Below are 26,183 nucleotides of genomic sequence, written 5' to 3'. Positions count from 1 at the left end.
GCGTTAGTAACACACTTTATATTGTTCAGTGGATATTTATGTTAATTATACTATTCCTGTCTCTTCATAACACCATGGAATCAAGTGAATATTGTTCTCATATTATAGATATTGAAATGGAACTCAAAACAAACGCTTTATTGACGGCCGTATTGTCATTGGCTAGCAAAGCAGATAAGCAGAAAGTGAGAAGTCCTCGGTACTGTAAGTCCACTAGAGAGTGCTGTTTCCAGTTAAATACTTCAGACCTTATTTTTCATTTACAGAATGCATTCATGGGACTTCTGGAGAGGGAGGGCCAGACAGAACAATTGGGGCATTAAGAGTAGTAGTTATTTATTACATCAGAATTGGCAGAAAGCAATGGAGAAGCATTTCCCTCCTCTCTTCCCATTGCTAGTTACTTAAGAAGGTTGTGAGATGGTGTTGTGAGTTCCTTCTTAACTTTTTCAGCATATCATCTTTTAGATATCTTTAAGATAATATGCTCAGTTTTCTGAAACTGTTACATTTATTGGTAATAGTGGTTGTGCTGAGCATTCATTAGAAATGGTATCTTAGAAAGCATGGGTAGCATTATTTCTTCTCCCGAGAATGAATTTATGGAATTTACTTCTGAGTATTTATTTCTGATCTGTAATCAGAACTATATGGCAAAGCACAGTATAGAATGTAAACTAGTGAATGAGAACTTTGTAACTAACATAGTATTTTAAATACAATGATTTTAAAGGACAAAATATAAAAATAGTAGTATCTAAATATAAAGTTGGAGCATCCTTTTTTCTTGTTTTTTCTGAACTGGACTTTCAGAGCCACTGAGTTTAAAAGGCAGTTTTGTTTTCTGGTTGTGTTTTTGTTTTGTTGTTCCCCCAAAGCAAAGCCATTTGACCACATAAAATCAGATTCTTTCAGCAAGTCTTTGCGCAATTATTTTTTTTTTAGGTATTTAGACAGTCTTTGTGGTGTATATCCTGGTTCTGTACATTTTCATAACCAGTATTTAAATGAGTGCCAGAGATCTTTATTAGCGTCATGGGAAAGATGCAGTTTGCTCAGAATTAACTTTCACATGAAAGGGAAAGATCGAAAAATATCGTTGGAGGCGGCTGACAAATGTCTGCATTTTCACGCATAAGTAGTGTTACAGTTTTCATATGCTATCGGATTTTGTTCTTTCTAATACCCACGTCTTTTTCTTTAGTCACCTTTCCGCACCTTGCAGGTTCTGCTCCTTCATGGTCTAGTCTTATGGACACCAGCAAACAGTGGGATTACTATGCACGAAGAGAGAAGGATAGGGAACGTGAGAGAGAGCGTTCCCGAGATCGGGATCGCGACCGGGACCGGGACCGAGATCGAGAACGTACCAGAGACAGGGAAAGGGACCGAGATCACAGTCCAACTCCAAGTGTGTTCAACAGGTTAGTGAAATGTCTTAAGCATGCTGTAACTCTGCTGAAAACCCTGTGTGTTAAATACTGTACTTCAACATTAAAATCTAGTGTTCAACCGTATATTGTAAAGAGCTATAGGGTGTGGCTTCTTCCTCTTTCCCCCTTTTCTTTTGGAAAATATAATAAATTTCTAAATGTAAAATAGAAGTATAAAAGTGACAATATACGTCCAAACTGGTCATAGTGGTTTACAGATTGAAGGTGTGATTTAAGCCATGTGTATGAGTGACATATCCATCCATCTGGTATCAGTAGCTTTAGAAAAAGCTGTAGAAGTCCTAAATGAATCTCAGTTGCAAATTCAGTGCTAAGAGTAATGTGGTGCAACGTTTGACCTTAATTAATGGTGTTATTAGCTGCTAAAATTCTTGGTTTGGTCATTAGCACTGGCTCGATAATAATCTGTCATATCTTTTTAAAACTATTATTTCAAAGTCAAGAACTTTTTTTCATTTTCAGGCAGATGATGAAAATAATGGCAGGTAACTTTATTCAGCTTTCAACTCTAATTGCTTTTTTTTAAAAAAAGAAAAAAGCTGCGACTGTTCTGTGGTTCATGTGCACAAGTACAAAGCATTTAGTGTTGCGCTTGCTATGACTGCGTAGAGCAGAGGTCTATTGGCTTGCCAGATTTATCTAAATTTACTTTTCTCATTATTTGCTAACTATTTTTGAGTAAATGTCCTGACGCTTTCTCTCAATGTTTTTTGTTAAGTTTCAATTTTTGTAGACTATATACAATAGCTGTTAGGCAGATTGTTTTTACCAGTGGGTGGGGAATGAGCATACCCAGAGTAAACATTACTTCTGTTGAGAGATGACATTTTTTTCTATGATGTTAGCTGAAGACCCAAACTGGGTGCAACATGGGGGATTTTCCGTGTATGCTGATGTGGTAGTGTCCTCTCCTGTGTGCATGTGCTATGTTCAGGGTCAGTTTCTGAGAACTCAAAACCAAACTAAACATCTGTTTCTCAGACAGCTTGATTGAGGGCCAGAAAGAAGCCTGGTCATTCAAGGGTGCTTGAAATGAACCTTAATAGCTTCCAGGCCTCAAGAAATTTCTGTGCTGCTGCCAGCGTTATCTGTAAAGGAGGGGGAAGAGCAGGCCTCAACTTTTTTTGTGTGACTAAATTATCCACCATCTGTAGCAAAGCTGTTGCCACATGGCTGTGTAAGAAAATGGGAGGCCCTTAACTAGCGTAAGTTGGTTTGGGAATCAGAGAAGGTGGGAGAGGCTTAAGACAGAACATGTAGACATAGTGTTTTTTAAGAAGGTTTATTTTCAGTTCTCTGCACTTAAAATAAAATTAAATGAGCTATAAGGAAGAGAATTCAACCTACTTCAGAGACTGCACAGATGCATTACTTTTATTTGAATTCCCTTTCTTTAAACTTTGTTTAAGCTTTTTTCTGTGTTGGGATTTGGAGTATACATCAACTTTAGCTTTTTGCTGCTCAGAAATTACTGGTTTCAGTGTTTTTAGCAGTTCTTTTCCAAATAAATAGCCTGTATTTGTGCTTCAATATTTCTTAAAATGGTAAGAGCATGGGATTTTTTTTTTTATTAGTACAACCAAAATGTGATTTTAAAATGAACCTTGAGCTGTCACAATCACAAGAAGAGTGATCAGGTGCTAAGACAGGTTGCAGAAAGAGGTTGTGGAATATCCAGTCTTGGAGATACTCAAAACTTGACTAAACAAAGCCCTGAGCAACCTGACCATACTTCTGAGTTAGCCCTCTGTTGAGGAGGGGTCAGCCCAGGTGACCTCCATGAAGTCCCTGCCAGCCTAAATCTTTCAGTCATTCTTTGTTGAACATGGGAAAGCTTTTGAATACAGATAACCAGGAGTTAGACATCTCTACCAACGTGAGATCTCCTGATTTCTGAAGTTAATAACTTGCAGTCTGTTTTGAAAAAGTAATCAAAGGTGTAAAGAACAAAGATTTTATGGATTGGACTGGTTTTGGGCTTCTTTGCCAGGAGGGCATAGGTCCTCTTCCACAGGTCAAAGGTTGTAGTGCTCTCAAGACTGTCCCTGGAAGGCTTTAATAACTGTAACATAAGCCCAGATAAAAAATGTGAAGGAAATCACTGGTCTAACATTGGGTACATGACATTTATTCCTGTTCCTTAAAGCTCCCAACATACTGGACTTGGCAAACTGATTTTTTGCTTTACTTATAGAAGAGTTATATATTTTCAGACACACTTAGAAGCTGTCATGGTTCCTTAGTTTGCCAAAATAAGGTTTAAGAAGTAATGTCAATAATATTTTTAACCTTTTCTACAGTGTTTTAAAATAGTTGTGTAACAGAGCAAATGCAGACTGTGGGTTAAGGTTAAAGGTTTTGGGTCTCAGCTTTGAAACCAAGCTGTAAGTCTACAAGTAGCCATCTAATTGCTTATGGCAAGCTGGTCAGGAGACAGTGTTACATGTTCAAATTTTAACTTCTAGATACAGGTCATCAAAATGTTACTGGGAAGAATGTCAGATATTGGGAGTAAACTATAGTTGAATTGGTTCTACCTTTTTCTATTACTTGCCACCCTGCAGAAATGTAAGGCTCCTAAAATTGTGATGATTAGTGGCACTTTAAAGGTGTGTTAGTACAGGAATCCCACTAACAAAAATTTTCTGTTGTTCAAATCAGACTTTACCTTTGGTTATAACTCTTGGTAGATTTCAGAACCTAATTTTAATTTCATTTTTAACATTATACTTTTTTTTGTATTCTAAACCAGAGCTTTATAACTAGACTTCACCAGGCACATGCTGTCGTTATGGAGCTCCTTTATTACACACCGAGTTAGGGCACACTTCAAACATAGATCAAATGAGGACTGTCATTCTGAACTGCAAAACTATGTAAGCTAGGCTTGTCTCCTCTTCAGTATGACTTATCCTACAAGCTAGCAGTTGATATCAACCTTCATCTTTCTGTGACATCTGATAAGAAAACTTCTAATTATTGTTTTTACCCCTTTCCCTGAAGCCTTGAGTTATTTTCTCGTGAGAAGAAATGCTTAGTAGAAAGAGGCTTGGATTCTAAACGTATCCCCGATGTTCCTTCCATCCATCCTTCCTTCCTTCCTTCCTTCCTTCCCCTGATAGTAGACTGGGAAGTTGAGGGTAAAACAATGGTAAATGATCAATACAGATAGAAACAGGTTAAAAACATAAGACTTGCAGTTTCAGCATTGTAAGATTTGGGATTTATTTTCTCCCTTCCCCCCACCCCAAACTGCTTTAGTTTACCTATCTGGTTTTTTGATATCTCAGTGGAGCAAGTGAATTTATTTTCACACTCTAGACTACAACCTAGGGTGCCTTAAGCTGGCTGTGGAGTAGTATGATCAGAATTCATGTTCTGTGGCTGTATTGCCTTGAGTAAAAAACATGATGTGTCTCGTTGTAGTGCTTCCTTGTGGAAGAGATATCTTAGATTTAAGATAGTCTTTTAAAAAAAAAGGGTTTAATGCAGTTAAATTTTGGTCTTGTCTTAAGACTCATTATTAAATGATACTGGACACTGTATCTGGGTGGCATTTTCTTGGTAGAGAAATGATGAAATGATCATGTCTTTTGAAGCTATGCTGGTGTAGCATTTGAGTAATATTGGCTAACTATAGATACTGCTCTCATAATTTTTAAAAATTTCGCTAAACTCCTAGAACTGCCCTTTTCATCAAGTCAAAATATAAAAATAGGTTCTTAAGTAAAGCCTTTAAATTCTTGTAGAGCCTGTAATATTTAGGGTGTTTTACCAGCTTTGTGACAGGGCAGCAGTCATGGTAATCCAAGAGAGGAGTTGGAAGTAGAAATATCATTGGCACTGGAGAAAAATTAATTTTAAAAGCAACCTAAAACATCAGGTATATTTTACTGTAGGTCTCTTTGCACCTAGCTTTTCCTTTCTTGAAGCAAGGAAATGGATCAACCGTACCAAAACGTAATTTAATTTACCCAAGTGATATAATACTCAAAAATCGTGCTGATAAGCATTGAGCATTGCACACTGATTGGAAAACATTACTAAATTTGTGTAGGATTGTACTTCATTCTCAGCTAGATATAGTTTTAAGCTAACTCCTTGGTAACTCCTGTATAAACTTAACGTAACACAGTTGTATTCTTTTTTCCTTCCGTTCTTATTGAACAATCCTGGCTCAAAATTCCATTAACCACAGAAGTCTAGCATGTGAGGTGAAAAGCTTTAATGTCCTTTTAGCATACGTTGTGGATGTCATCTGGAAAACCAGAAGCACCATTAAGATTTTTCTGTCATTTATCTTGAGAGTGTGTAAGAACTTATTTCCTTAAAATGTATACTGCTTAGTGTTACTGTCCTGAAAATATCTCCTGGTTTTTTTAATCAGTGATGAAGAACGATACAGATACAGAGACTATATAGAAAGAGGCTATGACCGCCATAGAACAAGTAGAGAGAAAGAAGACCGACACAGAGACAGGAGACACAGAGAGAAAGAAGAGACAAGACACAAGTCATCTCGAAGGTTTGATTTTTTTTTTTTTTTAATAGGATACGAAAGACTTGACCAGTTTAAAAAAATAAAGTAAACTCTTAAAAGAACCCCAAACAAACTGGAGTTTTGTGGAAAGACTACAAACACTTAGATGTACTAGTTGGAACAAGTCTGCCATATAAAATGTGGACAGACAAAAAGAATGTTGGCCCCGAGTAACTTCATGTGGAATGATGTATGTGACAGTCTTAGTTAGTCAACAGAAATTATGGAAAATAATTGGGGAAAGAAGGGTAAAAATGATGGGTCAGAAAGAGGGGGAGTGAAGCTGACATTCAGCAGCATTAATGTACGAACTCAACAGTAATTTCTAGTAAGTAGAATAACCCTCATGGTCACTTTGTAGAAGTTGTTCAACTTAACTTTTTTTCTAACTTTAAAAGTCCAGGGAACGGGATCAATAGGAATGTTAAACTATTAAGGGATGCTAATAGGGACATGACATGTTAAAAAGTATTGCGATTAGAATATGGGTTACAAATGTGAAAATGTGAAAAATCATGTGAAAAATCAACTTCCCGACAAGAAGTACAGGATGGGTGGACCTATGTACCATTCTATGAAAAACTCAGTTTGGCACTGCCATCCAAATACCGTATGGGTTGGAATGGGAGCAGGTGCCAGTTTTCAGATACAAATGCAAAGGCTGTTTTTTTGGTACTCCGTAATTAAGTGGGGCCTGAAGTGTCATGCAACTTTTTGAGGTATTTTTTCTGTCTATGTAGTAACAGCAGGCGTCGACATGACAGTGAAGAAGGGGACAGCCACAGAAGGCACAAACACAAAAAATCCAAAAGAAGCAAAGAAGGAAAAGAAGCCAGTGGTGAACCTGCTCCTGAACAGGAAAACACTGAAGCTGCCCCTGTGGAATAGGCTTGTGTGATTTTTGCCTACTTGCATATATATTAGTGCCAGAAATAATTACTATAAATCTTGTTATTTTTCTGGGTATTAAAATAATTTGCTCTTAATCTTGTTCTGTTAGTTTGAAATCAAAGGTTACTTTGGGGGTTTTTTTTTGAAAATAAAAGAATGATTTTTTTCTGTTAAGATTCCTAGACTGACGTTGTCTTTTAAGAAACAGTGAGAAAATATCTTACAGCTAGAGGCTTGTGCTCTTACAATATATGTAGGGCTTAAATTCTTTGTACTAAATTGTCTCCTTTTTTCATAAGCCAGTGGGAAGGTCATTCTTTTACTGACTTTAGCAACAGTGTGCATTCGCTTCACTGTATACCAACATCTGGAACAGCGTGGGTTTAGTGCAGCTTTTGGAGTTCATATTTGAAAAGGTCATCCTTTACTACAGGGACAAGCAGGAATGGCAGACTCCTCAAGAACCTTGTACTAAAGTGAAAAAAAAAAAAAAAAGGAAAAAAAAAAGAGGGAAACTGGGAAAGGTGCTCATTGTTCTTAGTCTCATAGAACACTGAGTGTGGTGATGATATACTTGATAATTATGTCTGATTTGTGTGGGTGTATAAGGGTGAACTAAGCTGGATAATCATCCCTGCTGCTTTTCAGTGGCTTAAAAGAAAGTTCATTTAAAGTCTTCATTCTAGGGGAACAGCTGTCCTTAACATGGTGAAGATTAACAAACATCCTCTTCCCAGTGCTAGCTTGTAAGGAAAAAAATAAGACTTTGAACATGGGTAATTTGCAGAAAAAGGCAAATAACTATTTTAAGAAAAATACAAGACCATCATCACTTTCAGATTTACTCCATCCAGAACAGTATAAAGTGTGATTGGCATGGCAGTCCTGCAAAAATTGTACTGCCCTGCCAGAGTGCTATTTAGAAGACTTACTTAATGATTTTAGTAGGGTGCAGTGTACTTCCTTAAAAACAATAATTCTATATAAAAAGCCTAGATTCAATAGTATTAATCAAAACGTGCCAGGGAAACTAGGTCACTTGGTTTTGGGTGAAAATAATAGCTGTACAATTACACAGATATTTTGTAATTATTTTAGAAATTTAATTCACAGTTTTACAGACTAAATACCAGCTTCATGCTGACCATGAAAAGGTACACATAATCAAAGTGCTAGTAACGCGTTGGGTAAAAACCTTCACCTGATTTTTGCAACTAGAAAAATGGCAAGAAATCTTTCAATAAGTTATTCAAGAATTTCTTTTTGTAAAGTGGGTGAGCAGGAGCTGCTGCTCCTTGAATTTCATTATTATTATAATGCATTAAATACATATATAGAAAAAAAACACAACAAAAAAAAAAACTTAAGAACGTGAGGAAGGAAAGACTTAAGTCTGTAGCTTAAATCACTCTGAAGTGATTTTTCCGATGTGTCCCCGCTTTGCCTAAACTTGACTTTTCTTAACATGCAGGTTGAAATTTCACAAACTGTTGCTTTATAAGCACATACTTGATCCCCCACAAACAGCAAAGACTGACGTTCCTTTTTTTTTTTTTTTCTTCCCCCCCCCGTGTTAAATTACTTGTTATACTCTCCATGAAGACTTGTTTTATAAAAAAGTGCCAGGCCAGGACACGATTGTGAGAGTAATTTTTCCTTTCAGTTCTTTGAGCATCCTTGCCAAGCAGGCATGCATCATTCCTGATGTGTTTCTGCCATTGACAGCAAGGAGGACATCACCACATCTGAAAAACCAAAGACAAATATGAGAGAACAATTCAACAAGGTGACTTCTTAATGTCTGCAAATGCCAAAAGCATCTCCTCAAGCTTCCTCTAAGCGGGGAAGGGGTAGAAAGGAGTATTACTATTACCTCTCTGGCCAACGACTGTTCATGAATAAGGGAATAAAGCAGGTCAAAATACTTCGCTTGTGGGTTGTTTTTTTGCTTTTCCTTACAACTTTATAATTAACTAGACATATTTGAAAGAAAATAGGATATAGTTCTATCAGGTGGGAACAATCCATGTTCCGAACAATGTTTTATGACTTCTTAATTGTGTGCTCCGTAATTCTGCACTTACTCTCTTAAATTGTATTGGTGTTTGCAGGAAGGTTTTTGGTTGGTTGGGGGTTTTTTTGAGCTGAGGATGTGGGAAAGCTTCTTTGTGCTGGCATGCTTTGTACTACCCCAGAGGTCAAACTGACTTTATCTTAGTACTTATTCATATACCAGTGATGGCTAGACATCTGAAAACATTCTATCCTGAAGGCAAATGTGTTCAGGACACTTACGTCCTATTTCCAGATCTGTCAGAGTTAGTTCTGTATCAATTAGTCCCTTTTTTACCCCTATGCTGTCTTCATTAAAACTTGTTTTTAAGGAAAAAAACCCCACAACTGAACTAGATAAAGGAGTTACTTAAATGCTACTTTTCATTAGGTAGTTATCATTACCTAATTCTGCCGTCATTATATGCTGGTGTCCCCCCAACAACGGATTTGATAAAGAATGGTTTGTTCCCAGTGTGTTCTTCATAACCTCCTACGATGCTGAAGCCAAGACTTCCAGATGTATTTCTTCGTAATACAATTTCTTTGCAGCTGTACAAATACCTGAAAGAAACCAGTCTAATTAAAATGTCTTATTGTTAACTTCAGATTCTGATGAATCATTCATTAGTGATGAATCTGCCTTTTCATACACCCATAGAGTGTTTTGAAGATGAAAAATAGCACCAAAGTTCCACCGTATTAGATGCTTCCACTTCCCTTCTGCTTTTGTAGCATTGCTTTCCACAACCAGTTATCCTGAAAGTAAGATTATTAGGTAATCTTGGGGTTAAAATACTAAATAATTTGTTTCACAGGGTAAAACTTAGGCAAGTGGTCTAGTTGCAATTGGAAGTGATGGAGAAAAACACTTAAGGGAGATTGGATTTAGTATTTGTAAACCATGATTCCAGAAATTGTATTTTACCTACCTTGTACAGTCAAGTGACTTGTTTTATTTGCCAGGTAAGAGCCTGTATGTGATAAACTGTGTCAAAAGCGGTTAGGCATTTATTACTGTGATGCATGTTAAAGCTAAATAATTTCAAGGCCAGTGAAATGAGCCAGAATTGCAAAAATCACAGAAATTACACAAAGAAGAATGCAGTGGAAGAAGGGATCCTAAGCTTTTCTTGTCAAGTAACATCGTAAGTTGCAGCATGGAAGACGAAACTTAGCTGTCAGTCAGTGCTTTGGAGTACTGAGACTACTGTCAAGAAGATGGCTTGTCCTCACTATAACGATTAACACAAGATTTTATGGTAAGAGCTGAAATCTGCTTCTCCCTCTGTCTTCTGAACGTATTTTATGATACTGTTAAGTTATGCTGAATCAAAGTTTAGTTGAAACAAGGAATGGGGAAAGCAAGAGTAGCAAGATTACTAGAATCTTACACTTTGCCTATTTCTCCAAGTACATTAAATTCAATACCTGCTTTGTTTCTTTTTTTAACCAAGCAGGGAAAAAAAAAATTGGTTACAGAGCGACAGAAATTTCTGTCCTTAATGCTTAACCCACTCGTCATTAGCAGTATACCCAGGAATGACTGAAGACCCTGAAAATGATTTTGCTATTCCAAATCTGAAATTATAGGCTGGTCTACAGCAAGCAACTGTTACAAGCTTTATTCAGAGACTCTTTAGGTTTGTAAGAAACAGCTGACACTTCTTCTGTAGAGGGGTAAATAACTTTATGATAAAGACCAGTATGTCTAGCCTTTTTTAAGGTTTTATTTGTCAAATAATGTTTCTTCTGTGTTTCACAGCAGGGTTTTATAGCAATACTAGATTAGTCCCACAGGACCTACAAATATTCACCTGCTGCCAGGATGGTAGGTATATAATATTTGCACAAGAATTCACTGGCTGTTAATGTAAGAAACAGGTGACATTTGCTGCTTTCCTCAGCAGCCAGGCATTATTACTTTACCATCTGTGGACCGCTTCAATGTGCAAAATCACTTAAACCCTCTGTGTTTGATGGTACTTATCAAGGTCATGACCAAGTGATGCCAGGGTTCAGCCGTTGGTGCTATTACTTAGTGTTGGTTTTGGGAGGCAGGAATCTCTGCTGCCTGGTCCCGTGCTCACTGCCTTCAGGAGGGCATTGCTGAAATTGAAAGGTCATCAGCTAAATCCTAATGCCATAGAGAAATAGCAGAGCAGGTAAAGTCGTGAGGGGACAACTCGGTGAAGACAAACGAGGCTTACCTGCATTCTGTACGTACGGTCTGTAAGGTTACTGCTTACTGGTCTCCATCGGTCCAGAAAGCATAAATACGTATTTGCTGTCAAAGCATATGCTAGATTTAAGTAAATGACACAGTGTGCTAGCATTAGGATTGTTTTCTCTGCCAGAGCAAAGGAAACACGTGGGAAGCAAGGAGCAGCAGAAAGCAACTGCTCTGTCCTGACTCCAACCCCGTGCGCTGCCTGTGGCCTTGCCGGAGGGACAGGGTGTACCCTGCTGTGACATCAAGGCAGTGGGGAGCAGGAAGGTGGGAGGAGAGGTGCTGGAGTGAAGCTGAGTTTGGGAAAAGGGGAGGAAGGGTTTTCCCAAACTTCATGTATTTGTCATCTTTGGTTCCCAATAAACAAATTGCTAATGAAATGCATTAAGTTAAATTCCCCAAGCCAAGTCTGTTTTGCCCACAAACAGTAATGGATGAGTGATTTTTCCTGTCTTTACTTCAACCCATGAGTTCTCTTGGTTTCATTCTTCCCGTTTTCTCTCATCCTGCTGGGGTGTTGAGCTGTGCGGGTGCCTAGTGCAAGCTGGACCCAAACCCATCACGCTGGCCAGAGCTAGATACCGACTCGTGACAGAACAGGAGTGGCTAGGTGGTTTGCGCCTTTAAACTGATGTTTCCTTATCTCCAACCTATGGGACAGAGGGTGTAAACATGGCAGCGCACCGTCCATCAGCTATTCCTTAGTGCTGTCAGAAACGTGACAAGGCTGCTGGGAGGCAGGGGGCACAGAGCTGAGCTACATGTGACACGGGCGCTGCTTACTCCGAACGGTTTTAGCAAAGAGCAGCCCAAAGGGGGTCAGTTCATTTGGGTCTGCGTACAGCTGTGTAGTAATAAAGACAAGCTAGGAAGCGCCACAGAGAGAAAATGAAGTAAGTACTTGAGTCATCCAAAGATGTTTGTAGTGTGACTAGACTACTCTGCGGTAACAAAAGCCCCAGTCTGAGTGTTTTGACCCAGTTAAGCTGCCACAACCCACTACACTGCAACCGGTCCAAGGATAACTGTCTTCTGCCTTGGAAGACAGCAGCTCACAGTCTTCTGCCTCTATCTGAAATACTCCAAAAGCTGAGGACAAGAAGTAATTTATGTGTGAACTTGCCTCAGATTCAAGATTTGAGGATAAACAGTGTCTAGACGCAGGGTCCTACCATGAGAGATACTATGACTGAGCATCAATTACTGATGCACGAGGAATTTAAAAGTGCTTGTTTTCAAGCAGTTACACGTACAATTCCCTGCTGCTTTTTGCAAAGCGTGAGCAGCCTTATGCTCTGGGAATGAAAACCAGCCCTGCTTCAGGAGGACGTCAGCAATAACAGGTATGAAAGACATGCCGGCCTCCCCTGCCCTGTTACGGTAGACAAGTGGCAGTGGAGTACAGTAACATTTGAGAATTGCTCCCATCAGAGCCCTACAGCTGGGATGGAGTTAACTTGGGGGAGTTTCTATCCGAATTCCATGGTTTATGTCCAGTTCTACCCCTGGTTTGCAGAATAACTTTGGCCACCTCCTGTCTTTCTCATCTCACTCTGCAGACGAAGAAAAGCACTCGTGCGAAGTACTAATGTTTGTAAATGTTATGACAGGATGATCTATAAAGTATTTCTAAGTGTTAACTGGGGGAAAGAAATGTGAGGAGAGCAAAGAAAGGAGCGCAGGAAAACAAGCAAGAGTAGAAGAAACATCACGGGACTGGGGAAACGCTTTTCACCAGCTGTTCCGCGTTACTTCCTTTGTGCATGCTTCACAACATTTCCCTCCAACAATAAAGGAGACCTGTCTTCCTCAACAACAAACAATTAAATTAGCTACCCTAAAATAAGTCTTCGGGTGCGAATGCTTAAGGTCCTGCATCACTGTTTCCTCCCGGCACCCAGCCCGCAGCCCCTCCGCTTGCACGCGGGCCAAGTTTTGACAGATGTCAGATGCACATGTGTGTCTATTTTATAACCACCACATATTGGATTGTACTACAGAAAGAACAGAGGAGCTCTTTATGTATTATCAAGCCATATAAAAGTGACCAAAGCCAATTTTAAGATCTCAGAAGGAAAAGGTTGAAATTTAAGTGAGATCCGCAAATGTTAAATTATGCAAGATGGCTTTTCCAAGGCTTTGAGCTTTGGCGCGAGCAGTTGGATAACCAGTCTGATTCTGTTGCTACTGACTTGATCCAGAAAAATGGTATAATTCCCTAACTCTCCATATTGGTCTGTGCCCATCTATGTAACATGTATGCAGTCCCTGGGAAAAGAGCAAGTTCTGTGCCAGTATGGAGAATTAGGCACTCACAGTACATCAGCCTCGAAAGCGAGGAAGGTACTTTTAATCATGTAACTATTATTAATGTTAGCCTGCTTCATCAATCACAGACAGAGGTCTGTAGATATCCTCTAGTGCTTAGCTCAACTCAGCACATTTTATGGGGCCATCCTTCACAGGACTTTAATCAAAACTCCATGTTTTTGGAACACAGCGGGAGAGACTCTCCTCTTCCCTCAGTTTCCTGAGCCCCGAGCATCCCACTCTAAGTCACAATGTCAGGCTGCCTCTGTGCTCCCTGCCTTGCTTGCTGTGAACAGACACTCGTACTGCACTGCCACGGCTTGTCTAGAGTCACATCTTTCCTTTCTCACCAGACTTTAAGGAATCTACTATCCAGCCACCTCTTTTATAATCGTGCCCGTTCCTGGCCTTCCTGGCCTACCAGTTTCACCAGCTTTTTGTTCAGTTTTTCTCATGTAGGTGTGCCTGGTCCCAGCCACTTCCCAAGCACCTTGCATGATCCTGTATAATCATGATTTTGACATATCTACTTTCCCATCTGCTGCACCAAATGTTCCTAGACTCGCGTATCTTCGAGCATTCCCTCTAGTAAATGGTTTTAATTAAGGTAAGTCAATCTTCAGCATCTTGCCCCATAGTTGCACATCAGGCACCTTTGCCAAGATGACCCTGTCAGACATCTATTTGGACAGAGAATAATTTTCTCAAACAGCCTGGAAAATATCGTGAGACTGTTGGCAGGACCTTGAGATCTAGTGGGATGTGATCCTTGCCAAAAGCAAACTGAAAGCCAGATAGGGAAAGGTTAAATGCTCGGCCTGGAGCAAAAGGAGTTAATGTGATGCAGGTCCTAGTGAGAGAACTTGCTGAAGGACTTCCAGATGTCTGATGTGGGCCCTGGGGAATCAGTCCAAGAGTAAGAGGGTAAGCACACTCATGCTGGGGAAGAGCAGAGGGTCTGATAATACGCAATGAGCAAACCCAAACCTGATCCTTGTGCACCCTTACTCAACCAACCGGCTACTAACCAGGATGCAGTGCACCTTTGTTACTGTCACATCCGATCAGTGCTGGTTCCTGTCTCAGCCTGACGTTCAGAGCAGTGTACCAGCTCAGCATACCAATCACCCCACTTTTCTTTGGCAAAGAAGGGCCGTGCTGTGCTCTGTGCGTGGTGTCACAGCTGGGGACAGAGCTACAATGAGCTCCTGTCTTCAGCCTTGCTGACACTGGGGCTGATTTTCCTTCAGGCCAAAGGGGTGGGAATGCCTTCACACACACAGCCTTCAGCAGAGAAGGGATAGAGTGAGCTTAGAGACTGCTTTTAAAATGGGGAAAGCACCTTTTCTTCCCACACTGCAAAGTGGAACTGATGCAAACCCTGGCTGCAAGCCTTCAATGCTGTGGAGCTCTGTCCTTCATCTCCATCACCTTGCTGAGGACATGGGGACTTCAGGCAGCTGCGGGTAGAAGATGATGGCCACGCAACTTAGGTTTTCTATGCAGCCCAGGAAGATGGGGCTAGAGCAGGCCTAGGCAGGGTGCAACTGTTTCGATCCATCTAGCGATGGATGGTGACTGAAGGCAAGACCCAGCATTGCAGACTGCAGCATCTATAAGGTCACTAGTCTGGATGCTGTCTCTGCTGGGAGCATTACTCATTCTCCAGTGCTGCTGATCAAGCTCAGCATTGCAAGAGCAACAAGCAGAAGCAAAGACTTCCCTGGGCCTGCCTGTCTGCAGTGAGACTGGGTGAGAAAAGTTCACCATTGCTTGGGGTAGCAAAGAATGGACCATTTATTTACTGCTTTTTCTTTTTATGGCTTTTTTTTTTTTCCCCACAGGAATAGAGGAGGAACCTTTCATCTGTGAGTGACAGAAATATAGTCTGCCTTCTGCTCTTGCAATGTTGCACATGTTACACAGTCAGTAACCTCAGACCGAGACCCGGAACACATCTGGCACTCACAGCAGACCTTGCTGCAAGGTGAATGAGCTCAAAACAGCTCAAGCCAGGAGGAGTGAAAGCATCAAATCTGCTATGCAAGACTGGGAAATGAGGAAAAGTCCTGAAACTGTGCCTAAAGCAAAAGCCCACCTGTTCCGCAGACCATCTTTTCATGCCCTCCCATAAAAGAGAGGCACTGAACTGCTGCCAGGGTTAGGAGTATGGGCAAAAGTAACTTGTAAGCTAAATTCTTCATTTCTTAAGATTGAATACCAGTTTCAGCTGTGATGCTAGCTTTGCATATTCACAGATTCACAACATGTCCTCATGTAATACTTTATAAAAAGTCGCTGAAGCTGCAGGTACGCACCCTGCACACCGAGTTTGTTTAAGAGAGCTTAGCGACGTGCGGTATGGCTTTTATTATCCTTACTGGAATGACAACACAGCTGCTTCCTGTGTATGACAAATGTACTTCTTTCAGTCGGGGGTGGGGTTAAAAGAGGTGATTTGGAGATACCAGCCAACTGCATGCACTTCGCAACATCTGGGTAAAGTCAAATAGTTCAGCTGGATTTGGCTGAGGAGAAGGGCTGTGCAGCTTGGGAGCTGCAGGAGGGATAACTGCCTTCTGCAGGGTGGCTGAGCCTAGACCCCTGTTCAGCAAGCTCCAGCATCCCTGCAAGTTTTCCTTTCACTCCTTGAGTGCCAGATACGTTTTCAAGACTGTACCAATTCAGAATCCTTTCCCCCTTCTGCAAGGGGATCTGCGTGTCTATTTTGCCATGTATACACACCCGTTTACAAAAGGGAGGTATTTAGAGTCAAGTCTGCAACAAAGCCTGGATTTAATTAAGATGTCAGAGCAATGAATCAAGCCAAAAGGAAGAATTGCCAGAAAATACAGATCTTTCCTCCCATTCCCCTTCAGCAAAAGGACACAATCTGTGGACTTACCGCGGCAGCCCCAGCCACATAACCCAGGAAGGTGACCACTCGCTGCTCTCAGGGGACACCTGTGTGGCCTCCGGCAGTGGCAGACAGCCTCGCTCCTCCTGGGCTTCGCACGCTCTCATCTCCAGGGCTTTGAGCACCACCGATGAGTTGGTGTTTTTCAGCAGGGCGACAGCTTCGCTCCGGCTGACCCCTGTCAGGTCAATCCCATTCACGTTCAGGAGGATGTCACCTGAGACCAATAAAAATGGATGATGATAACCCCTGCAAGTGTTTCCAGGATCCCTTCCCCACCCCCACATATAAGCAAGTCAAAGCCACAGCCAAGAACTTGCTGCCTGATGAAGCTGTTTGTAAATCTTGTTGTTTAACGTGGATGTAAAGCATATGCTAGTAAACATGCCACAGGCATGAGGGAAGGGGCTAGATCCCTGTACACTGGTGCATCACCGGGCTGGATGGAGGCTTTGGTTCTGGTTTCTTGTCACGTCACATCCTGCATCCAGAGCCAGACGGCACAGCTGGGGTGCTGCTGTACCGAGCTTTGGTACAGGCACCTAGCACTAGCCCAGGGCTCCAAAGCAAACTTCCAGCTAACAACTTTTGTACTCAACCTGAGCTTGAAACCTGAAATCTTGAAGGTGGCTCTCCCAGCACACCCTAAGCTAAGGACTGCCGCTCCGGCTGGCTCTTTGTGAAGTTTGCTTTGTGGAATAACGTATTATTATTTTAATGTTAATGCGTGTTTGAATAGCCGCAAGCCAAGACATGTTTCTGTATGCCTTATTTATAATGTGGCCACAGCAGCTTCAGAGGAAAACACAAAGATGACCTCAATTACTACAGCGAGAACAATAAAGACATCATTAATGTCACGCAAGCAGCTATGGTGCCAAGTGCTCTGGCTACCCTTCATGGCATGTTCCAACACTAGGGCTTCCCTGGGTGCCCTCTGCGCCTCACCTGCATGCTCCTCCAGGTAGCGGCTGTATTCACCGGCAGTCCAGGCAGCATGGCATGAACATTAACCTCTTCTTGTGGTCTGCCCCGATGAGACAGACAACAGCCTAAGGGCTGCTCTAAACTGTGGAGTCTTATGGTGCTGTTATAACATCACATATTCATTTGTTTCTAATTTTATCAAATTAACTAGGCCGAATTTTCCGTGCTGCCTCATGATGAATAATTTTTTGGAAAATGTATCCCACTGAGAGGTAGTGATTTCCCAGCAGGAGAAAAGGGGAAACCTTCTGGTTTGCTCCTGTTTTCATGTTCTTACATGGGTTTTGATGAGCAGCCATAGCTCCTGCAAAAGGAAGGCTCTCACGTGTCCCCACGCCAGGTGCTGCAACCCAGGTTCATGGGGCTCGGCTGGGCTGCAGCTATTCTGCCCCACTTTTGGCTGCCTTCACTTTGCTTGCACTCAGGATTTCCCTGCAGTTTTTGGGCAGTGACTAGGCTGAAGATGGCTGTAGGGGATGAAGGGCAAGGGGACAGGCAGCTGTGTGGTTGCTGGATGCAGGGGACCGAGGTACTTGTCTCTTGGAGATCTAACAGCCTGAAAACTGAAAGTTTCATCATTCCTCTACTGCCTACCTATTCCCACAAAACCCACTGATAAAGTATGCTCCTCACCTTACTCTAAATGTTTATTTATGCAGAGGGGGAGAAGCTATTAATTTTATCATTCTGTTACATCAAAAGCCAAATGGAGTTATGAAGCCAATATTTCCAGATATGATACAAAACCAGAAGGCATTAACATTGCTTCATATATGATGGGAATGCTGCTCCTTTATATTTCTTTCAAAGCCATGAACGATATGACAAACAAGCACAAAAATTTATATTGAAGACCCGTGAAGGTTGCACAATGAAGATTTCAGTAGTTAGCAGATAGTAGTGCAAGCTCATTTTCCTGTGAAAAACATTTTTTTTTTCCTACCAGAACCTGCCTACATCCCACTTCACAGAGATGGTTACTGCTGCAATTTTACCTTTCCTGGTAGCTGACTTAAGACCCTCTAACCTGATGCATCCCAAAATCTCTGGGATGGGTGAAGATGTCAGGCTGTGGTGCTGTTTCATAATTCCCCTGTTTTTCAAAGGAAGCCTTTGAATCAAAGCAGGCTTTCAAAATCCCCTCTTTTTACCTGTTTTTATCCTGCTGTCTCTGCTGATAACTCCTCCAGGTTCGACACTTATCACATAGATAGGCAAATCCCATTCCCGGTTAGATGCTCCGCCTGCTACAGTCATTCCCAGCGATTCTGTGTTATCTTTCCGGACAGCCACCACCTTCTCGTGACAGGTGACGGTGTGAAGGGCACTCTACGATGGAGAGAACAGCAACAACAAACACAGTGGGCATGGGGACCTCCCTGGCAGATCAGGCATTTTCTACTGGAATGAATATTCGTGGAGGGAATACCAAAGCACTTCACAGCTGCCTGCCATGCCTGGCCAGATGGCAGGCATGACTCTCTTCGGGGTTTAGATATCTACGTAGTCAGAGCTACTGCCAAGATAACCCATGCTTTAATAGTTAAAGTCAGGCACTGCTCCCAAAAAAATAAGTGTTTTAGGGTTGAGACTAATAGAAGCAGGTCTTTGAAATGTAAATAAGGAATCTGATTTATTTTTTTTTTAAAAAAAAAAGTTCTTGATATTAATATCACTAGTGGTCCCCATATCTTTGGCTATCAGGTCACAGTTTTTATCTTGCTGTTTGCAGTCTGAATGTCATCTGTATAGTTAATGAGAAATGGCCCTGGGTTAAAGGAATAAAACTCTGGGGGACCGGTTAGAAGATAGACACTTCATTTGCTCTTCCAGATTGCTGTGTTTCGGTGTAAGTTACTGGTGGGAATAAACTTGAAGAGTATGTGTTTCTGTTCAGGAAAAGAGAAGAACATTTACAGAGTGAAGAGCCAGCAGCTTCCAGGGTGCTTTTCCTAGTGCTTGTGCTTAAAAGGTCACTTTGGGATAGTCATCCCCCCATTCCTCTCCCTGAACAGGAAAAGCTACATACACATCGCTGGTCATGCAACAGCAAGTGTACAAGCAAGGGTGAAAAAAATTCACAGGCAGCCTTGGGATGGAAAGGCAACAAACACAAGCTCCAACAAAACCCGGGAACTGAATGTTACATTTACAAATGCGTCCAGCTCTTAGAGAAGAGTTCGAGACAAGGATGCTTCTCCAGAAAATCTGGAGTTAAATGTTAATTGCTTTGATTTCCTTAAGCATCTCATAAGCTCTGCTACCGACATCAACTCTTGAAGATCCCAGCCCTTCTTGAAGGAACAGCACTATCCATTCCAGGCTCATACGTAGATATAATAGCACACTGCTAAATACATTTCAAATGTATATTAAAAAAACTCTCAGCCTTCTAATTCACAAGTGTGACCTCACAGTTATAATATGCAAAAATAATCTATAAAACTTATTTAAAGCCACATCAATATCTTCTTAGAAACCCAAGATCCCAGAAACATATTCATTGCACCTCGATTCCTGGGCCAGCAGCACAGAAAGCAGAGCAGGCGAGCCCACGGCTGCTCCCGCAGTGACAACAATGGCCAAAGGAATAGGGTGGCAAGAAGTTTTTATGGCAATAAGGCAGGCTCTACCTTTGTTTTGTGCTTTTTTTAAAGGTACATTTGGTGGAACTAGCTCCACATCATGATTTCTGCGATGCAACATCGACAACAAAACCCAGAACCATTTAGCAGCTTAGCAGAGGATCTCTAGATGCTTGACCAGAAGAACAGTAGCTGCCACAGAACTCCAGGAATAAAACGGCAGAGAGCTCAGTGGAAAAGGTTTTCTCTTGGTCATCAGGACAAAAACCAAAGTGATATATCCAAACAAGTATATCAGATCTGATCCATACAGAACACAGACCCTGTGTCAGAGTGGCTTATGGCTCGCAAATGAACCCAATTTTCTGAAGGTTTTACAACATTGCCTTTAAAAAAATATAAATGTTCTACTCCAGATAATTTTAATCTTTCACTTTTTTCTTTTTTCAAGGTATAAATGTTTTAAACACAGTACTTCTAGCTTAGGGCAAACTAAACAACGTTTCATCCACAGTTGTCCGAAAACATTGTTCCCTCTTGGGAAGGAATGGCTTTCCATTAGGAAAAGGCCACTTCCTGAAGCATGTGGAATAGGGGCAAGACTAATTTTCACAAAGATGCAGTCTGAAATTTTGTAGCAAAACATGAAATTGGAATTAGCCTTGCAACTCTGAGTGTTCAGAGAAATCCTGTTACTTATGCAGTATCTATCATGTCTGAGACACCAAAAACATTAGCTGATACACTGGCTAATGCTCTATTTTTGTGGAATCTGCACAGAGAGAAGCAGATTTCAAAGCAGTGCTTGGTAACAAATTCTCCTGTTACATTTCAGTGAAAAATCATAAAAGAACTGACAATTGTGTGCTCAGCCATGTAGGACCCATTTTCCTTTGAAGCTACTCTTCCACATGTCATTTTTTACGTGGTTGTAGATAGAAAGGAATTGGGGTGACTTGGCCGAGACGAAGGCAGTGATGAAAGGAAAGTAAAGACTTTCTCAGTAAACACACGTAGAGCTTTCTTGGAGGTACAACTGATAATGAGTAAACCAGTTAAAAGGCAATGTTTATCAGTGACTGCATTTCAATGCATTCTCTTCTAAACAATTGTCCTTTTCTGTCATTTTGAAATGACCTCAGAGGTCAAGAGAAGAAAAACATAACAGTTCATCTCCTCCTTTTTCAAGTTTTTTTTTTCTTTTCTTTATATTTACTGGAAAATAAATATTTACAGCAGATTGTCACAACATCAAAGCCATGACACGTGTCTTGCAGGCAAAAGACATAGCTTGTGGGTTTGGAAAATGTACTTCACCTGAAGGCTAACCTGCCCGTATGGTCTGAAAACATTGCGCAAGCAACAGGGCAACAGATTTGTTTTAAGTACTAGACAATTTGTTAGAAAGGAGTAAGAAAACAGTTCCAATTAAAAACAAGTGCTATTTAATTAATGGCAAAGCTCCCACTGACTTCAAAGAAATAGAATCTGGCCCGTTTATGCATTACAGCCCAGCTTAACAACCTCAGCTGCACGAGAAAGGTTTCTGACATCTTCTCTTTTCCCAACCAGCAGCCAGAACAGCTTGGGCTGTGTTCCCCTGCCTCAACACAGGAAAACCGCCCGGTGAGAGCCTGGGCAGGACCCGTCTGCTGTCACACCATACACCCAGTGTCACTGCCGCTGGAGAAGGACACGGTCACTGCAGACTGTCCTCCTCCTGCCCCAGTGCCTCGCTGGCTGCATGGCTGGTTGCCGCTGGCCCTACAGAGCCGCCTCCTCACACTTCCCAGATGCGGGCAGGCTGTCACGAGGGCAGCGGCTTGGCCAAACGTGGTTCCTGAGCTGCTGCGTGAGCAAGACGGCTGCTGGAAGCTGGAGTTTATTCTTGGTGCTGACTACAGCCTTCAGAGCAGATCTCAGCCCACATTTACATATGTGCTCTACAGCGAGAGCTGCTTCCTTCGATGAGAACATTCCTGACCTGCTGATATCACCTCTTACAATAAGCTCGGGGGACAAAAACCACCTTAAAATTAACCAGAATTCAAGTCAGTCAGCAATCTCTATATCAATCACACATAAAGCAGTCCCGCTGGTGGCAGGAGACTCATCAAGCCACACACATGTAGAAACTCCTTTGACAAGGGAAGCCCAGCCAGCAAGCAATGCCGTGGTTTTGAGCAGGAGCGTGCTCTGCGTTAGGACGCTGTACAGGCCCTAGGCTTGCAAGCATTACTCCTGCACTAATGTCTGTTTAAAAGCAAGTAACATTTTAAGTTTGCCAAAACCTAGAGTTTAAAGATCTTGAATTGCAAATGATGTTCCGTTAAACCTTCAGCAAAAAGGCATGAGAAATTCAAACCGACACAGTCATACCCTAAAAAAGGGCAAGTAACACTCCAGTAATGATTATATCAGACCAGAAGCCCACAGAGCATGCAGCTCGTTGTGTCCACCGGCTGACTGATCTCCTGACCTATTGCCAGAGCATTTTCTCCCATATAAGCCATCCACTGCACACTCACAAAGCTGAAGGGAGCTAAGAAGAGCTCAGAATTTTCTTTTTTGGGCCGTGATCTTCCCTGGGAAGTGCCCAAATGGTGGCACTGGACAGAAGCCTGTAGCAGCACACCCACTCACGCACTTACGTAGCACCCACCTCTTGTAGCAAACTGGAAAGCCCCCTGAAAGCCACAACCTATACAAGAAAAGATTGTTCACTTGTCTTTAAAGGACTGTTGCTAGGTCAACAGCAGCCCTTCAGTCTCACAGCTACCCAAAATAATGTTGGATTTACCATGAATTGCCATCTCACCCCTCTCAGTACAGGAAGAAAAAATTATGATCTAGAGGAGTTTGTGGAAGACAAGTCATGTTCCCAAATAATCCCATGTGGTCTCAGTTAATCAGATCAACACGGTAGAGCTAGCAGGTGCCCGGAGCTTCACGTAAAATCATACAGTAGCAATACAAGTTAGTTGCTGTCCTACACATATCTCCCTGAGGAAATCATTACTTCATTAGACAGTAATGCCTTGCAGATGCATGATTAGTTGGGCACTATTTGCTACTGGGAAGTTACTACTGAGCATTGACTCTGCTTTCTGGTTTAATTCCTGCTGATCCAGTCTCATCTAACAAGGGCTGTGGTTGTGACATCATGGAAAAGGAAAACTAAAAATAGATACATAGACACTAGTATATTTTTACACATAAAAACACTGAATAATGTAGTTTTTTTAAAAAAGTAACACCTGGAAAAAAATGGGTAACTGAAAGCATTTATAAAATGCAGAGCTAGGCTTGTCTCCTGGCTGCCAGCTGTGCACCCGATCTGACAGCTGTTTCAGTCTGAAGGTCCCTTTAAGGACACATCTGGTTGCCCATCAGGCAGGATGGATTTAAACCAGCCCTGCCTGTCCACCTCCCTGATGCGCCCCTGGCATGGGTGGTCTGGTGACCAGCCCACAAGGGTTTGCATAAGTGGTGACACAGACCGATTAATGTAAATTGTCCAAGCACGTGACTTTAAACTTGGTGAAGTAAGTTCAGCTCCTGCAAGAACATACCTCGTTCTGTCTATAGTGCAAAGACTATCACAGAGTATACACCAAAGAGGTATTTTCAGAGCTCTTGCTGCATTGGTTTCTTCTTTAAAACCTCATATATTTGACCGTGAGTGTCTCTCTGACTTAAGCAGAGGTCATACTGCAAGTCTAAATGCACTAAACACACAATGTAACTGGGTACAGAGGAGCAGCTGGAGGGACAGTTTGGCAACCAGAGCCATGTCTGGGTGAGATGGTCGCTCTGTGCTGCATGGTCCTTGCAGCCCCCATCCCATGCGAATGCCAGATGCTGCCAGAGCAGAACCAACGTGTTTTGGGTCCAAAACCTCACAGAAGGACAGCGTGCTCGCAGCAGCCATGGAGACCCCATCCCCTGCTCCCACAGAACTGCCAGCCAGGTCAGAGCACGAGTATCTTAAGAAACAAGCAACAGAGTAATAATTACCTTAATTTTCAAGCAGCTTATGGGAACCTCTCAGGCCATCTCAGGAAAGGGCTTTTCCTGAAGGCTTTAGTCCAGGTGGAGAAACCTCACATAAGCCTTTTTTTTTTTTTTTTTTTTTTTTATTGTAGCGCATGTCCCTGTGCTGGCTTGCGCCGTCAGCCAGGTCCGTGCCCATGGCCAGGATGCTGTGCACACATCAGCCCACTGCCCCACCACTGCCCTGGGCCTTCTCCTTCCCTCCCCACCCCATATGGAGTCAAGGCAGAAGCACTGTATAAATAATGAGGAACACAGCTTTTCCATTTCTGTTGCAAAACAAGACATGCTTCTTCTGGTGACAGAAACCAGAGATAACACCCCAAGACACTAAAACGCTAGCTACCCTCCCAGCCCCCTGTCCCACAGACTCCAGAAAAAGTCCCCTCACCTTGCCGGGGTTGTTTCTCTCGGAGGGACCAGGCTGGGAGTTGCTGCCGCTGTAACTCCAGCCCGTCTCCTGCAAGATGTCAGGGGTCTGCTGCCTGGTCTGCCGTGACACGATGAAGTGAACCTGCTTCTCACTGGCCTGTGGAAGGAGGGACAGCATGAACCCACTGCCCTGGCACGACAAACCCCTGCACTTCAGCCCCAGACGATTCACAAAATGCAGGTCCCAGTTAAGCATTGGTTTGGATTTCACACTAACAAGGTTGCAATGACATAAAGCAGTAGCATCAGTTCAGATCAATGAAGTCCATAAAAATTTACTGCCAGCTACTTAATACTTCTTTCAAAAATTTGGTGTTAACTCTGAAAAACCTTTCCTACCTGCCCCAAATTTGGCTGGAAGGAGTGATCCACCAGGGTGAGTGCTGATCAGCTCTCACACACACACCTGCCTGCAGACAGGAACTGAAAAAGATGCAATTAACCCTGTAACGAGGGATGTGATCAAGGCTTGGCTGGTGAAAGTGGGGAATAAACAATGTAACTGAGGCCACCTGCATGCAATAAGCATGACAAATGTAAGGCAGCTTAAAGGAAGGGGTGTGAAACCATTTTGAGAAGTAAAATCCCATTGCATCAGGGTACAGAGAAAGTGGGAGGGCACAAGCAAGCACAAAGAGTAATGGAGTTTAGGATGAGAAACTAATCCAAGCTCTCACCCTAGGAACAGGAGCTGCAAAACCAATTAACCCCAAATAAGCTCAAAATGCTGCTGGGCCTTTTTGCACAATGCAGTAGTAATACTTATGTGCCTGAGAGATGCTGCAAAGCTTCTCCTGGGTTATGTCTGCTCATTATTTTAAAGATGCTCTCTGTGTGTGCCTTATATTAGTGTTATTAATTCTGTGTACAGGTGGATTTTTTCTGTCTTATTGAATCATTTGCTTCCCTAGAAGCAAATGGCTTCATTCTTCCCTCAGCGAGGCTTGTATGAATCTGTTCAAGACAGCAGTGATGCAAAGATAGAGCAGAGAGAGAGTGGGGTTTAACTGGGTAAATCATAGATGTCTGCTGTAAGGGCAAACCAACATACTGAACTGAACAGCCTCAACGCTATAGAAGCATACTCAGAAGATAAAAAAAATTAATCCTCTAATCTCTTTCTTTCCAGGCTAAAGACCCTGGTGTTTGTGGCAGGCAGAAGGGGCTAGTCTCCAGAGGGACTCCTGCCTGCTTGCTCTAGGTTATTATTGAGTGACTACTCAGTATCTAATGTGGAGCCCCCCACAAGCACGTCTGGAGGTCTGATGCCCCTGGGGCTGCAGTAGTGATGCTTGTTCGTATTGCAGCCCCAGGGGCATCAGACCTCCAGACCCGCTCGCTGGCTCACTGACATGCCCTGCTTGCTGGGGAGAAACTACAAGGAAAGCTGGCTTAGAAAAAGCAGCTGGAAACCAAACCCAGATCCAGTTGCGCTATTGAAATCAAATCTCCCACAGACAATTAACAGAAGCCAGAGGAGGCCCCTGGGATTTTTGTTTTTATAGTTTGGTTTGTCTTTTCTGGAGCTGGATTCAATAGTAGTAGCTGAGAGTTAAAAAATGCTTCTGAAAAATGTCATTGTAGTTTAAAAAAAAAAAGGCAACCTACCTCTCCTAAACTGCCACCTTCAAGCCTGAAAGCGCATGTTCAGGCTGTGGTATTTCCAGGGAAGGTGATATCTCGGTAAAAAATGTGCACTTCTTTATTACTTTCCCAGAATCTTCGGGGATGT

General features: G+C 42.2%; 2 protein-coding genes across 14 annotated transcripts in view; one reads left to right on the top strand and one right to left on the bottom strand.

Annotated features, from left to right (window-relative positions):
• The window catches only part of FIP1L1 (factor interacting with PAPOLA and CPSF1), a 45,052-nt gene extending 37,672 nt beyond the window's left edge, over positions 1-7,380 (top strand). For 7 of the 8 annotated variants that reach the window (XM_037383070.1, XM_037383098.1, XM_037383059.1 and 4 more), the window contains 3 exons: positions 1,205-1,424; positions 5,842-5,979; positions 6,735-7,380. In XM_037383070.1, coding sequence (XP_037238967.1) covers positions 1,205-1,424; positions 5,842-5,979; positions 6,735-6,882 — 506 coding nt within the window. In that variant the 3' untranslated portion in view covers positions 6,883-7,380. The remainder of the gene's footprint in view (positions 1-1,204; positions 1,425-5,841; positions 5,980-6,734) is intronic. The other variant, XM_037383081.1, reaches the window with a different exon arrangement.
• A 1,032-nt stretch (positions 7,381-8,412) lies between these two features.
• The window catches only part of LNX1 (ligand of numb-protein X 1), an 83,235-nt gene continuing 65,464 nt past the window's right edge, over positions 8,413-26,183 (bottom strand). For all 6 annotated transcript variants that reach the window (XM_037383003.1, XM_037383013.1, XM_037383021.1 and 3 more), the window contains 5 exons: positions 24,411-24,548; positions 18,533-18,710; positions 16,383-16,611; positions 9,343-9,501; positions 8,413-8,630 (listed from right to left, as the gene is read on the bottom strand). In XM_037383003.1, coding sequence (XP_037238900.1) covers positions 8,495-8,630; positions 9,343-9,501; positions 16,383-16,611; positions 18,533-18,710; positions 24,411-24,548 — 840 coding nt within the window. In that variant the 3' untranslated portion in view covers positions 8,413-8,494. The remainder of the gene's footprint in view (positions 8,631-9,342; positions 9,502-16,382; positions 16,612-18,532; positions 18,711-24,410; positions 24,549-26,183) is intronic.

This window comes from Falco rusticolus, chromosome 1 (assembly GCF_015220075.1).
Source record: "Falco rusticolus isolate bFalRus1 chromosome 1, bFalRus1.pri, whole genome shotgun sequence".
Lineage (NCBI taxonomy): Eukaryota > Metazoa > Chordata > Aves > Falconiformes > Falconidae > Falco > Falco rusticolus.
Note: the sequence above shows the minus strand (reverse complement) of the source record. Positions and strands in the feature narration are given on the sequence as shown.